This window comes from Anopheles bellator, chromosome 1 (genome assembly GCF_943735745.2).
Source record: "Anopheles bellator chromosome 1, idAnoBellAS_SP24_06.2, whole genome shotgun sequence".
Lineage (NCBI taxonomy): Eukaryota > Metazoa > Arthropoda > Insecta > Diptera > Culicidae > Anopheles > Anopheles bellator.
Window position 1 is genome coordinate 47878217 of NC_071285.1, and position 14996 is coordinate 47893212.

Genomic DNA, 14996 nt, shown 5'->3' on the forward strand with positions numbered 1-14996 from the left:
AAACGTGAAAAGATTAGCTATAAATATGAACGCAAGCCCGACAGTGTGCACGGCCCAACAACTCCGCCCAAAAGTAGAGTTAGAGAAAGAATCTTAAGTCGGAATTCGGTGCGGCTGGTTGCGATTGATATGGGAAAGTTTGTTTCGCGCCTCGTGGTCCTTCCGGCGTGCGTTACTCATTTTCTCGCGAAAACACAACAAGCGATCTGTTTGGCCCGCGGGGCGCTACTTTACGCATTAAAGGCCCCTCTTCCCGGGGCCACTGGAAAATGGGCGGGAAAATTGGTTTCCTCTCGCCCGGTTCGCCGAAGTGCTATTTTTGATTTTACGCATCGTTAAAACTTTCCCCAAAATCATTATGGGCCCCCGGGGCGGGCCGGGCCGTACCGGGCCGGGTCGTGCCGTTGGTGTCGTGGCCCGGGGCCATTAGGTGCTGGGTGCTACCACCACACGTGACGGCCGGATGTCAAACACACACACTCGCACGCACTAACTTTTTGATGTTCCCGCCGCGTGTGTGCGTGGAACCTGTTCGCTGACGGAACTTTTCCATTTTCCCCGCTTCGACACGTGGGCGTCGAAGAAGGTGGGCCATTGTGCGAATCCTGGGGGGGGGGCGCGCGAAGAACCCCCAAAAACCTCCCTCCGCAACGCATCCGGTGTTACGCATTCAAATATCAATTTATTTCGCGATTTGTGCCGCGCTCGGCTGTTTGGCAGTTTGCCGCGATTTAGGCGCGCTTTCTTTGGCCTCTCTTCTTGCCGTTTGCCTAGGGACCCTGGGACGAAGGTGTCGGCCTTCGGGGGTCCCCCCCCCACCGGTGTCGTCTCTTTTATGTTTTGCCGGCAGCAAATGGCTGCCGCCTCAATGTTGGCTTCCTTCCGTCGGCCGCGTCCCTCGTTGCGGTGGTTCCGCCGGAAGGTTCGCACCCGATCATTGCGATAACTTGCCGGGAACGGAAGGGGCTGTTACCACACCAGGGTGGAGGAGGGGGGGAACACGGGCCACGTATTGTCCGGGTGGTGGGGGAGAAGTCCTCGGTTCGTGGTCGGAAACGCACCAACCAAATGACGACATCCGGTGCTAATTTATAATTTTCTCTTCTCTTGCGCCAAACAGTGTCAGAGAGAGAGCGGGCTCGTGCGAGGGAGAGAGAGAGAGAGAGAGTCACCGCAATGGTGGTGACAATAAAATGTGCCCAAAACTTTGACACCCACAAGCGCACACCACGCCCGAACGGCCAAAGTGCTTTTCGCCCGCGGGAGTCCTTTTCGGGGGGTGGCCATTACGCTTCGCGGTAATGCTTATTCCACCTCAATGGTACCTGCGCTTCCGGAATACGGAATCGCCCGAGTGCGGACGATTGCCCCGTGAGGGACACCGTAACTCTCGCACTCTCTCTCTCGCCGTAAGAACCCCGAAAACGAAGGCGCAAACGAATCGAAATTATTTATGGACAATCGGCTTACCTCAGCCATCGGCTGGGCACGGCACGTGGCAAAAGTACCACTTGGCCCCGCTCCTCGCTCGCCGATAAGCACCGCACGGCAGCAGTTATTGTTATGCGGCGCACCGCGATAAGCGAAGACATCGTCAGGACATCCTTCTCCGAAGCCGTTACGGTGCTGATTATTTCATGCGAAAACCACTCCAGGAGAAGCTTCGGAGGTAAATCAATGGACCTCTGTCAGGGTGATTCATGTGCGGTCTCCACCCGGCAACTGTTTCCGGTTAGCAGCATGCTGTCGAACATCAAACGCCCGACCGACGTGCATGTTGGATTATCAATAGCGGTGCGTGCGGTTTGATTATTGTGCCGATCGACGCCATTGTTGCTGGCCCGGGGGCCCAGGATAGGGGCCGGGCTAAGCAGCAATTATCCATCCATTGGCGCACCATCCGACACGGTCGATCGGGAGCCCTCTCGGGTGTCGACAGCACTTCAGCAGCAGCAATCGTCGAGTTTCGTTCTAATCAGCCTACAGGGCAGGACTCGGGCTAGGTTTTTGCACCACATCAAAGGCCCGGACCGACGTCGACGGGTAATCCGGTACGGCGTGTATCGAAAGATGTCCAGTTGAGGACACGGTTGACAGTTGGTGTTTCTGCTCGACACGGCCGCACGGCGCTGTCGGCTAATTAAGTCATCGTGTTCACCGTGTCCCCAGCACTTGTCGTCGTCCCGGTTGGGTTCGGGATTTTTCAGCAATATTTTATTGGGGTCTTACCGGGGCAGACATTCGATGCCTTTCGGCGCACCATTCTTCCAGCACTGGCCACTCTGTAATCAGTCGGTAATTGGGTTATAATTATTTGCTCTTGTGCTCCGTTGCCGTGGCCCAGAGGTCGGTAATTAGGCCATCTGCGTTCGGGCCATCAGCGACAAAAAGAACTGGCGGAACTGAATCAATTTCGGGTGACGGCCGACCGATGCCAGATATCGATTCGGGCGACCGAAACGGAGCGCTGGCCTGGAAATCTCGACACCGGCGCCATTGTTGCCAGAATGCGGAATGCCCATTTCCCTAGCCTCCCTTCCCTAGATTCCGGGGCTCAATCAGACGGCAAATATCTGGGCGCGTGCTAAATTTTCAATATTCCACGGTGCGGTGTGGCTAGGCTGGGGGTCCCGCCAACCTCAGCCAACCACTCGAGGACGGGGAAAATTAAAATTCAGCTCACGATAATGATGATTGCGGTAGCGCGTCGCGTTGAGCCCCTTCAACGTCGTCGTCGTCATCGTCCTTGTCGGATCATGATGCGCTCGAGCTCTCCGCCAAAAGGGGGCCCAAGAAAAAAGGGGTTCGACCTCGGAGACGGCGACGACCGGAAGAAAACAATACCATTACACACCGGATACCGGGTGGTGCACACGGGCGGCCCAACTTGACTCCGAAAGGCAACCGTTTCCGGTCTCTGCGCGTCTACTGTTTTCTACAACAAAGCGACCCGCTGGGTGGTGGCCCACCGAAAGACAAAAACCCGCCCGATTTTTTTTTTTCTACGCCCCTACTGCCACCGGAAACACCGGAACGAGAGCGAGAGCGAGAGAGAGAGAGAGCGTGTGCGCAGAGAGTGAAAGAAATAATAGGAGAACATCAGCGCCGGCGGTCCGGTGCCGAAGCGGTACAAGGCCCACTTGTCAACTCGGTGGTGGTGGTGCATGAATGCGATTTTTTCGCCTGTTTTGTTGGTGTCCCGGGAACCATATGGCACACAGGCGGAGACCGGAAAATGTCCGGACCACTCACCGGGACCTCTTAACGTCGTCCCGGGCCGGTCGCGTCGGGCCCCTTTTTGGGCCGCTGTGTGTGCGTATCTTGCATTACTTTGTGAGCCTTTTTGGCATTAGCCAACTTTTCCGGTGCCGAGCCCCCGGCCCCACCCGTCCAGACCCCGCGCCCCTGACACACCATTCTGTGAAAGAATACACCGGAATCCACCGGCAAGGAGAGGTTGCCCGAAAAAGGGCTATCAACCGTGGGTCGTGGGCGTCCCAGATCGAAATTGGCAGGGCGACTGGGTTGGTTGGTCACACAAACACACACACAGCGGGCTGCACGCCGCGGGACCCAAATCCACCCGGCACCGTCGTCGTCGTCGTCCTCTGAGGACACTGCGGTGCGGTCTCTGGTTATTATTATTATTTTTTGCACCCCGTTGATGTTTTGGACTTCGGGGCGACTGGGCCCTGGAAGAGAGTTTTGGGTGGACCGCCAAACACCCAGCACTGAAACTGGACCCTTTTTTCCGCACCCCCCTACCGCCCACTGCCCCCCGGCAGCCCCTAACGAGGGAAGCAATTCCCTACACTAAGCGGATAAATATTCATGAAATATTATATTAGCGTGAAAATCAGCTCGTTTGAGTTATACTTCGCTCATCCTTTCCCGGGGATAGATTATCCTCCCCACCGAATCCCCCCCCCTGGCCTGGCCTGGCCGGTCCGAAAAGGTGAGCCCAAGATTGGGGTCTCGCCCGGAGCTTCCTCAGCACAAATCCCCTCTTTCTTTTCGTGGGCCACACCGTGGGCACCGTGTTTTTTGCGCTCCTGCGCGGGAAAAAGGATGATGATGGAACTCCTCCGGCCCCTGTGTGTGTGCGGGCCGGAAAACCTGATCCTTTCGGGATGCGTGTGACACGGCACGACGGAGGCATCGCATCAACAATCCGTCGGCTCTCGTCGGTGGGGGTCCTAGATAGCACGGAAAATGGTAACACTATACGCTTGAACGCCCCGGGGTCCCCGCGGGACGGAAGAGAGACGCGGAAGCTGCGAACCTGCGAGGTTCGTCAAGTGTTCGCTTCGTTTCCTCGGTTCGTTTTCCTTTTTTTTCTGTTTACGTGCCTCACAAGCGCTTGTAATTAAATCACCGTGCCACCGTGTGGGTGGGTCGCGGTGGCCCACCGCGCACCACCCCCCCGCCCCCGTGGCCATGACTAAGTAATTAGAACCGTGCAGGCGAAGGCGGAAAAACAACGCCGCCAGCAAGCCAGGCGGTGGCGAAAGTTTTCCTTCGCCGTGGCCGTGCGCGTTTCCCGCAAAAAGGGTGTTGGCTTAATCAGGACGATAAACCGCGGGCTTGGCCGAAAAGTTGATGACAATTCATCTGCCGCTTTTTTGCCTGCGCGTCCGACGTCTCCTGACGAAGGAAAATCCGCGTGGTTTATCTTTGGACCCTTTTTAACCGTACCGGGATCAGCTGGTTGATGGAGAAAAGTGTTGGACATTCTATGGCTCGAGTGCTGTGCGAAAGGATCCTGTGGTCCATTCAACCCCCCCGCGATCGTCTTTTGCGGCGCAGCTGAACTCATAATAGATATTTGATGATAATTATGTAACATTCGATCGATCGTTCCCAATCGCCCCCCAAACACGTGCAAAGTTCGGGCGAACTAATCGTGCCCGCTCACATCAGCACACAACCTCTGACCCACCATCTGAGCCGCCCAGAAAAGTTAGCTCCTGACCGCCACCAATCCAATGCGGATCCGTTTCGAATGGCGCACGTTACGTTACATCCCAGCCCGCCCAGCTCTGATCGATGAGGTCCGATGATCCCGGACCGGTTCGGCATGATTTACGGTGCAAAACTTTTTCCACCCGGTCCGGTTGCTAATGAAACTTGCGCAGGGACGCAGCTGGGTCCCTCGCCGATGCCCACCTCGCACACACGGCACAAAGTTTGGCCCGTACACGCGAGCCCATCTGTGGCCAAAGTTTGCGTTCGCAATCGAATTTCGCCACCGATGGAGGCGCCCGGTGCTCCGTTCGGCCCCCTCCAAAAGGAGACGCATGGTGCCGGTGCTGCTGATGCTGTTCTTATTTTATTTGCCCCGCCCGCCCCCCGCCAGCCTTTCAATCAAAACCCCCGTGTTGGTACGTGGCTCTGCCAATTTGCATTTACCGACACGGGACGGGCCCAAAACTTTTGGCCCACGAATTATGAAAACCCACCGCTTGAATGCGCTTTTCCGGTTGAGTTGGGAAACGCTCGGCGGCTGCCAAGCGTGTATGTCGGGGCCGCCGGGCTCTGTAATGCATTTAATCTTTCGCTTGCCACCACCGGAAGGCACTGAATGGGCAACATCAGGAGACAGTTGCGAGCGTTTTGCATATTTATGATGTGCATCAAACGATGCAGAGAAGCAATATGGAAGGAAAGGAAGAGAGTGGAATGTTTAAACAGTTTCTGTGTCAATAGAAGGCACGAGTCGGACCGATCGGAATCTTCCAAGAAGGAGCGTTCTATTCTGTCTATTTATTGAGCGTTCTATTTATTGAGGAACTGAACGATTTCGCGATTAACTGGAGCTTTCTGCCTTACGGGTTGGGTTTGGAAACTATTTAAAGGGCCAGAGAGACCGAGAGAACGGTCCTTGCGTCCTCGATATCCGATAGCCCAGCTTTGAGCAGAAAATCCAAACGCTATAATAAAATGTAAGATGGTGATCTTGGACGAGATTGCTCGATGGAAACTTCGCTTGGCGTTATAACGAACTATGGTTGCCGTACCTCGCCCAACTTGTAATGCGTTTAAAATCAATGGACCATAGCTGGAGTGTTTGGATAGACCTCGTTCGAAGAGCTCGAACCAGGCATTGCCCAATCACCAGGTTTGTTTGGATTAGAACGTTGAAGTGTAAACAAAGGTGTCCTCAGAAAAGCTTTCAGGAAAAAAAAACTAGGGAATCCGAAAGGCCATTCCGAGGGAGTCAAAACATCGCCCATCAGATAGTTTGCTCGTAGGTTGATAAATATGCAAATGAAAGCTGATAAATATAAGGCTGGCTAGAAAGCAATCCATTATTTTCCCGTGCCTTACAAAGCTGTATTTTAGATGTTGGGTTGGTCCGACCGTTTTGTTAAAAAAAACGGTTGCCTTTTTAAAACCAGCTTCATAATGCCTCCATTGCAGAATTTTGGGTCGATATGTGTGCAAAACTTGAGCAATACATTTTTACAATCCTTGCTTGACCTCAATTTCTTCTCACTGAGGGAGTTTTGGAATGTGCGAAAAAGGTGATAATCGCTTGGTGCAAGGTTCGGTCTATAAGGTTGATGCATTAAAGCTTCCCAACCGTGCTCCCGGACTTTCTGGGGAGTCACTACGGACGTTTGTGATATTTCGTTGTCCTGATGGACAACGAACACCTCCGTTGGCCGATTCTCATCATAATAAGCGATTCCTTTCTAGTCCTACCATATACCCAGCAGAACCTTCCTGGCCGTTAGTCATTGTTTGACCACCGTTTGATGCCGATTAACTTTGATTTGTTCTGAGATTTTATCGATCGATTTCGTCGACGAGTCTGCCTGTGTGAGGTGCATATTTAACATCAAAAATAACTGAACCGAATCGATGCAACCAAAATGTCTCGTAGCTACCACAAACACCATGCACAATTGTAGCGGCCTATCAAAGCGGCTTTTATCAAAGAAAAATTGTAAAATCACAAGATATCGATCACTTAAGGCACCGAGTCTACCGAGAAAATAATGGATTACTTTTTCACCAACCTTATATTATTTTGAATCTTCTTTGATTTGACAGCAAACGTCAAACAGCGGAGCTCGTGACAGACACAGCCGACGGTGAAATGGAGAACAAATGAAGACTACTCACTAAACCGTTCTAATTTCAATTGATCGTGATACCTTTTAATGAACCATTCAGAAGTTTAGATCACAGCTGCCTTGTCACCTTGCTGTTAGTGAAACGAATCTAGTTGGCGCGCCCGGGACCCGTTTTGAAATGTCACCCGAATCGAGTGCGCCCAACGAATAGGGAAACCCTTTTGGCCACGCGACCCCTTCTTTAATCACATTTCGCTGGCCCAACCCAACCAAATGCTGGACAAGCGACGGCCGAGGGCAACGCAGCTCGAGGCTTTCTTCTTCCCCGTCCGTTCGCTCGCCAACTTCTACGGCCACCTCTCGTAAGGATCCAAACGCAAGCCGAATGTTACACAAAATGTAATCGTCCGTATGCGACCGTTGCGATGTTTGTCCACGGCGGCGGCTGGAATCACCATCATGCTCCATTTCACCGACAGTCAGACAAAGAGAGAGAGAGAGAGATAGATAGAGAGAGAGATAAAGGATGTCCAAACAGACCAACTCTGGCGCTCTGATTGACAAAACCGGACTAACGAAACACACCCAGAACGCGGTGCCGTTCCAGGTCCAGGTTGTTGGCTGTTTACACTCGGATCTCACTTGCTGACATCTCTGGCTCGCTGCTAGACGTCACAGCCCTCGCCACTACCGCCACCTCCTCTGCCGAGGCCTCCGAAGCCTCTCTCGGCCGTGTGTCATGTGGGTGACACCTCTTCCTCTTCAGCAAGCCAAGGTCTAGCCCGTCCGACAAAGTCAAAGCGCTGCTTTCGGGGGTCTGGCCCGAGCCCGAGAGCCTGGGAAAAGAAAGGCACACAGCACAGCACAACACACAAACCGGGGCGACGCTCGGAGTTCGAGTTTAAGGGGACATTTCTTCGTTTGTTGTTGCTGCCGTTGTGCCTTGCTTCGCCCATTCCCCAGTCTCCAGTCCAGTCGGTTCGGTGTGGTGGGCTCGGGCCCCATCCGTACACATACCTTATCTCCGGCTCAGGAAGGGCGGCGGCCCCTCCACTGCCTGACCCGTCCCCGGTGTGGGATGCGTATTTGCATATGCCAGCGTCTATGCAAAATGAGCCGGCCCTGCCCTGCTGGCGGCGGCCGGGGTGGTGATGGGCGTATAATGTTGGGGTCGCTGCTGCTGCTGCTCCTGGCGGTGGCTGGGCACTCGTGGTAAGTGGGACGGCCAGGCACGGCACGGCCCGGCCCGGCACAAACATCATATTATATTCAATTCCTGCTCAAGTGATCCTTCGCCAGCCGAACCGTGTGCTCTCGGGCTATAAATATTTGTCTTACTTGACATACATTTCACCCCCCGGCTTACTGGGTGGCGGCGGAGGGGGGACCCATACCCGGCACCCCTGCAACTCCTGTCCATTTCCTGTTACGCCGGCAGCAGTGGCGCCCCTTACACGACAGGACACAGGTTTTGCATCGTGCCGGAAGTCGGCGGCCCCGGAAGACGGTCCCTCGTTTCACCAGTCGACACCGTTTTACGTTTCCGGCTCCCGACGACGTCACCCGATGGCGGACCCTCTTCGTCCTCTGTGACCCACGCAGAGAGAAAGACCAAAATGGCGCATCCCGTCGCCGTGCCGTTTGATGTTTTAATAATGAACGGTTGAACTCCGTCACTGGGAAGGGGGAACCTTTTTTTTTTTGGCCCATGCCCGGGGCCAGGTGTTTTGTTTTGCCCCCTGGTTCCGGCTGGCCTCGGACCCAACTTTCGCACCCAACTTTCGTTGGGATGCATTTTGGTGCCGCCCGGGGAAATTACTTTGTGCAAATGGCGGCCCCATTAAATGATTACCTGGCGCGCTGGGTAGAGTAGCGTACGCCGTAAGTCAAATAGCTCGCTCGACTCGACTCGAGGATTCGAGGCTGACCGACAACACAATTTGCACAATCATCGAGCCAGGTGAGTCGGAAAAACTCAAACACGTGGAACTAATTCGTGAACCAATCGAACCGGGCGGCGGACTCGGATTTGCTATCTTCAGCACACGCCAGCCGGGCTCATCCTTGGACCCGCAATCATCGGGCATGCATCGGTTTTCAATTTCTGATCGCTGGGCTTTCCAGGGGAGGGGTTGGTGGACAGGGGGCCACGCGTTGCCAATGGTTGCCGGGTTCGTCGAACACTTTTCGCCATCGCTCTCGTCCCGCCAACCGTCGGCCATCTCCGGTGCCCAGGGACCTTTCCGGTGAGGCGAAGTTTCTGGAGCGTAAGAAGCACCACGATGACGACGACTTCGCTTCGCCTTCTTTCTGTTCTGCGCCTCGAATCGATCCGGGCCACACACATACACAGCATCCCCGGCGTATGTGTGGCCTGCGAAGTCATGCCAACCCGGTGCGCCCGGTCGGAGTCGACGAAGAGGAAAGAAACGGCGTAACCTCACGCTCTCGCGCGATGGACACGTACTACTTCTTGCGCCACGGTCGTCAGTAACGATGTTCACTTTCCGATTCGGTTCACCCGCGGCCGAGAGAGAGAGAGACAGGGATAGCGAGCGAGAGATAATAAAAATGGAACCGGGTGGCTCCAGACAGGCTCCATCATCTCGCGCTGCAAGGCATCTCGTGTCCGGTGCATTGCGATTCGACGCGCAGCTCGACGGTAAAAATCCACATCCACATCCCCACGGGACTGGGGTGCTGAAGGAAATAAATCATACCGATCGCCGTCGGGTGAAGTTCTCGATCAAACTCGAATCAGGCGCTAATGGCGGAAGAATAAGGATTGATGCCCGGTTGCCCGGCCACCATACACTGCCCGGTGTTTCCGGCCCCTACGTACGAGGGCTGTTCAAAAAGTAGTAAGACATTTGAATTTTCGCGCCTTTTCGCGATTTTGCTTTTTTCACTCAAGTTTTGAGTAATCAGTCAATTTTTGGCCGCTGTTTTGCTTGGACGTGTTTTGGCTCATCGGCGGTGCCGTCTTTATCGTCCAAAATCGTATCCTCGTCCTTTGTGACGAAATGCTTCGGGCGAAATGGGCATAACTTGCAGGAAATATTCGGAAATATCTCGACCCTCTGAAATAAATTTGAACCACCCATAAGGGCTGCTTATGGTCTTAATAGAGGGTGATTTTTGCTCTCTTTTTGATTTGATTATGAAACAAAAATGGCTGAGTATTTTTCGATGCTTGAACTTTTGTTTGAAAGGGTAATTCATAGCATTTATGTAAAACATACAATTTTGGTTGCATAAAATTGGAAAATATGAATCCCACCTTTCGTGCAAGAGAAGCCAATGCATCCACAACGTGTAAGTGAACACCCTACACCGTCACCATAAGCCACAGTCAACGTTTCGATTGCGCCCTAAAAGTTCGGTTCACTTTTTACACAAAACAAACCCCTCGTAAGTCGAGGGCCAAAAGTCGGCCTGCGCTGCACTTTGACAATGCACCAATGCCCAAGAGAGTCCTTCCTTCCTCGAGCCGGTGCTTTCGGTTGGCCTTTTATGCAAATCCCTGTAAATGTGGGCCAACCTTGGGCGATGGTTGCATAACCGCAAACAGCAGCGTAACGAAAGTGCAACCGGGAGAAGAACGGGGGAGGACCATCGTTTGTTTTTCCGCTTCCCAAAGAACCCCCAACAATGATAATATTAATCAGAAATCGGGTTGCCAATGCGCCGGGTGGGGTGGGCCTGCCCCTCCCCCCTTCGGGTGGCGCTATGCTAATTAAAGAGAGGCATTTCGAAGAAATGCATCCATTGCGGTACGGGTGCCGTGATGGGTGCTCGGTGTGCTTCCGGCTTCCGGTTTCCGCTTGCGAGCGGAAACTGAATTCATCGAATAATATTTACGTAGCATGGAGGGGTGGGGCTATGCGGGTGGGGCTGGTGGGCTGAGCTGCCTTCGATTGGGGTCCCAAGAGCAGCAAAGACCACCAACCCAACGCCACCCGCTGGGTTGGGTGGGTTTCCGGGTTTTGTTTCCGGCCTTCTCGGAACGGGGTCCTCGTTACACGGTTTTCTATTTTCGGTTACCGTGCGCCCTGTCTGTGTATGTGTATTTTTCTCCTGGCCGACTGGCAATCCGCCACGTCCGCCTTGTCACGTGGCACATGAATGTTTGCGTTCTTCCTCGCTCTCTGTGCGGTTTCAGCGCCTTGGTAAGGAGGCGCTCAGATCGGCACCAGGGACTCGGCTGGAGCATTGTTTATGTAGCGTGCCCATTGTGGGACAGCAGCAGCATCGGCAGCATCGGCCTCAACATAATCACCACCGACGACGACGACGTCAGAAGTATGTCAACATCGGCGATGCGGTAAACCCTTGGCATTTCTCGGGTCGGGCCGCGGGGAAAGATTCCAAACCTGGCGGCCCATTATCCTGTTTACATACCGCGCATTCGGGACCGACGGTACGATAGTGTCCTCGCGCCATGCGCTGAGCGCAGCATATTTGCTGTCACCGCAAAGTGCCCGCCGCGCATCTCCGCAACGCGGCCGATAGTTTGCGCGAAAAGCATTTGTGTGTTCTTCGCTGTTTGTTTGTTTTGTTTCCTTTTTTTTTTAGTCCTGCCACCTTGGCTTCACTCTCCTGCGCTCGGAGCAGCGAAACCACGAGCGAGCGCGGATCCATAAATCACCTGCCAGCGGTGCAGATGCGGCTCCGACGGCTAATCCCGTCGCTACTCCCGTCGACTGCTTTGTCCCCGGCCACCCCGGCCAGGATAACGAGCATCGCCGTGTGCCAAAAATAAGCGAAATGTGATATTGTGTTTTATGAAATTTTTCGTCCCACCGGCCACGGTCCTCGTTACATCCGCAACCAATTTGCTTAGACAGACGCGGTGCGCGCTTCCCAAAAACGGAGCACTTGACCTTTTTCCCTCCCCGCAAAAGGGGATGGTAAACGGGAAAACAATTGCAGTGTCTCGCAGGGCATGAAGAATGGCACGCAGATTACGATGCAAATTTTCATCGTCGTGATTCGTTTCTTTCGCCTTTTCGGGCACACCGCAGGCTTCGGTGCAAGCCGAAACCGAACGCACCGGAGTGCCTTGGCGACACGGGGAATATTTCATCGGCTGCGGTGATAAAGCAGTCAAGTCGTAAAACCCAGACCCAGTGAGAGCCTTTCCCTGTTGCAAATCATAATAAAACACGGCCAGCGTCATGTAATATCCAAATGAAAGTGGTTTCAATGGAAAGGTTAGGTTTCGAAGTTTATGTTGAATGACGGTTTTGGGCATCGGGAGCATATCTTATGTTTTCGGTAGCCAACTTTCAATCGTAATAAACGCAACCATTCCTATGTCGATTCAAGTGGACCTAGTTCGCGGGTTAATGGCCCGGGAATTAATAATCTAATGTAGCGATATTTTTTTCCCCGCGTTGACATGTTGGTCGGTGGTTGGGAACGAATATCCCGTGCACATATCCCCAATCAAACTAATGCCAATTATCTAATCCGCCGGAAACGGGCTGTTATGAAAAAAGGGCGTAATCAGTGATTTGTAAGCATTTAAACGGGTCGATCCATTAAATGATGGACATGGCGCCCGTTCTGATTCGATGGCAGACAGTAAAAAAAAAAATGGCCCCCAACTAAACGCCCATCGTTCACACAATCAACTGGCTTGCAATTATTAGTAAGGTACGCGTGAAAATAAAACCCGGATCCGTAAACCCGCCACTGGCCACTGGTTTTTAATTAAAGCCACCGGCCACGGTCAATCAAGTGGCAGAAATTGGCATCACTTGGCTACAACATTTTCCCATCAAATCAAGCGCAGCACGAAATGCGACTGGACCCCGGGCACGGAACGAAGCCAATTACATCCCCCTTGCCACCCACCCGGTTAGTGGGTGGTGGTGAGCATTGCACCCGGATTTAACGCGATACATGTTGCCGCCTCGTCGATAGCGCTACCGTTTATGTTCAGAGGCGCCGGATACCGAACCCCGGCCCGGTGGGCATCATTACTTTCAAATAGATTCACCGGGAAAAGGGGGGATTCCGAGGTGTTAGAAAAGGGTTGCTCGGCGCGTTGCATAACTTACGGCGCCCGTTGAACTAAATCGGCACGCTGCTGTCGCCCGCTTCGTTACAGATCTCCGACGATGATCGCATGAGCCTGACGACGGCCGTATCGGACGAGGACGACGGTGAAAGTGTGATGGCCTCCCCGTACAAAGCGAAGGCCACCGGGACGGCGGCTGCCTCGTTCAACTGCACCGGCGCCGTCCGGAAGGCTGGGTAAGGCGTGGCGCGGCGTGCCGTGCGCTTCGTCCCTCGCTGAAACGGTGTCCCTGTGTTCTGTTCCGCCCCTCTGACAGATTCCTGTCGGTGAAGAAGTGGCTGCTGCGCAAGAAGCACCAGATCGAGCTGGCCCGCAAGCGCGGCTGGAAGGGCTACTGGGTGTGCCTGAAGGGGACGACGCTGCTGTTCTATCCGTGCGATTCGCGCGAGGGCCGCTCGGTCGAGGCCGCCCCGAAGCACCTGATCATCGTGGACGGGGCCATCATGCAGCCGATCCCGGAGCACCCGAAGCGCGACTACATCTTCTGCCTGAGCACGGCCTTCGGCGATGCCTACCTCTTCCAGGCGCCGTGCCAGGTCGAGCTGGAGAACTGGGTCAACAGCATCCACAGTGCGTGCGCGGCCGCGTTCGCCCGGCACCGCGGCAAAACCGGCACGCTGCACCTGCTGCAGGAGGAAATCTTCCGGCTGGAGAAAGCCATCGAATCGGTAAGTGGTCCGACTGACACTGCGAGTTCCGGGCCCCCAGCCCCTAATGGGCTCCGTATTATTTTCGAGTCCTCCGTAATTAGTCCTCGTACAGTTGGAGAACTTTTTGGGACTTTGGGTGCCACTTGTTTCCAATTCCCAACCGGCATCATAATAACCGATCCATTATTTTGGGTCCACAACGTCACCGAGTTGATGGATTCGTTCCGTTTCTAAACGGACCAGAAACTCGGACGCTTTCGGTTTGATTGATGACTGAAGTTTGGCTTTGTTAAACACCCGGGGCCCGCTCAAAAAAGTTTACAGGCAACCCCAACCTTTGGCATAATGAAAATCCTGGCCCCCCCGGGTCGTTTGATGTTGGTCACTCAGTTCCATCGAAGCGTGGCGAGAGCCTTGTGGGAAAAACATGTGTCATTAAACATCCGGTCTCGTGTTACACACCTGGCAGGATCACAAGCTGAAGCACATGGCCGACCTGCAGCAGAGCGTCGTCACGGACGGGGACACGCGCCACCAGATCCAGCAGCAGATCCTGCAGTGGGAGGAGAACCTGGAGCGCCTGCACTGCGAGCAGTTCCGTCTGCGCTGCTACATGGCCTCGCTGCAGAACGGTGAGCTGCCGAACCCGAAGGTAGGTCCCCAGCCCCACACGTCCACGTCTCGCCACTCAGACGCCTTCGTTGCCCACAGTCACTCCTGACGCACGTGTCCCGGCCGACGAAGAACACGCTGAACAAGCTGGGCGTGTTTACGGTGTCCTCGTTCCACGCGTTCATCTGTGCCCGGTCACCGTCGCTGCTGAACAACCTGCTGGCGGGGCGTGGGGCGACCAAGCGGCGGCCACCGATCCTGTCGCGCTCGAACAGTGGCTCCAGCCGGCGCTCGATGCAGATCAACTCACGGGACGAGCCGGAGAAGAGCTACAAGGTCGCCCTGCCGGAGAACACCTGCGCGACGGTGTACCTGCGCGACGGCATGTCCGTCGAGGAGTTCCTGGCCAGTGCCTGCAGCCGCAAGAACCTGAACCCGATGGAGCACTTCGTGCGGGTGAAGAAGCGCCGCGATATGGAAGATCACAATTACTTTGTTCCTCACCGAAACGATTTGATTGAAACATATGTTCGTATCCACCCGTGTGACCCCCCCCTCGCAGGTGTCCTA

At 54.3% G+C, this 14996-nt stretch overlaps 1 protein-coding gene across 1 annotated transcript in view; it reads left to right on the forward strand.

The window, feature by feature from the left end:
* LOC131205504 (protein still life, isoform SIF type 1) overlaps nt 1–14996 on the forward strand; it is a 60152-nt gene that overhangs the window by 33111 nt on the left and 12045 nt on the right. Inside the window, exons 13-16 of the mRNA XM_058197624.1 lie at nt 13195–13340; nt 13421–13832; nt 14284–14466; nt 14526–14954. Coding sequence (XP_058053607.1) covers nt 13195–13340; nt 13421–13832; nt 14284–14466; nt 14526–14954 — 1170 coding nt within the window. The remainder of the gene's footprint in view (nt 1–13194; nt 13341–13420; nt 13833–14283; nt 14467–14525; nt 14955–14996) is intronic.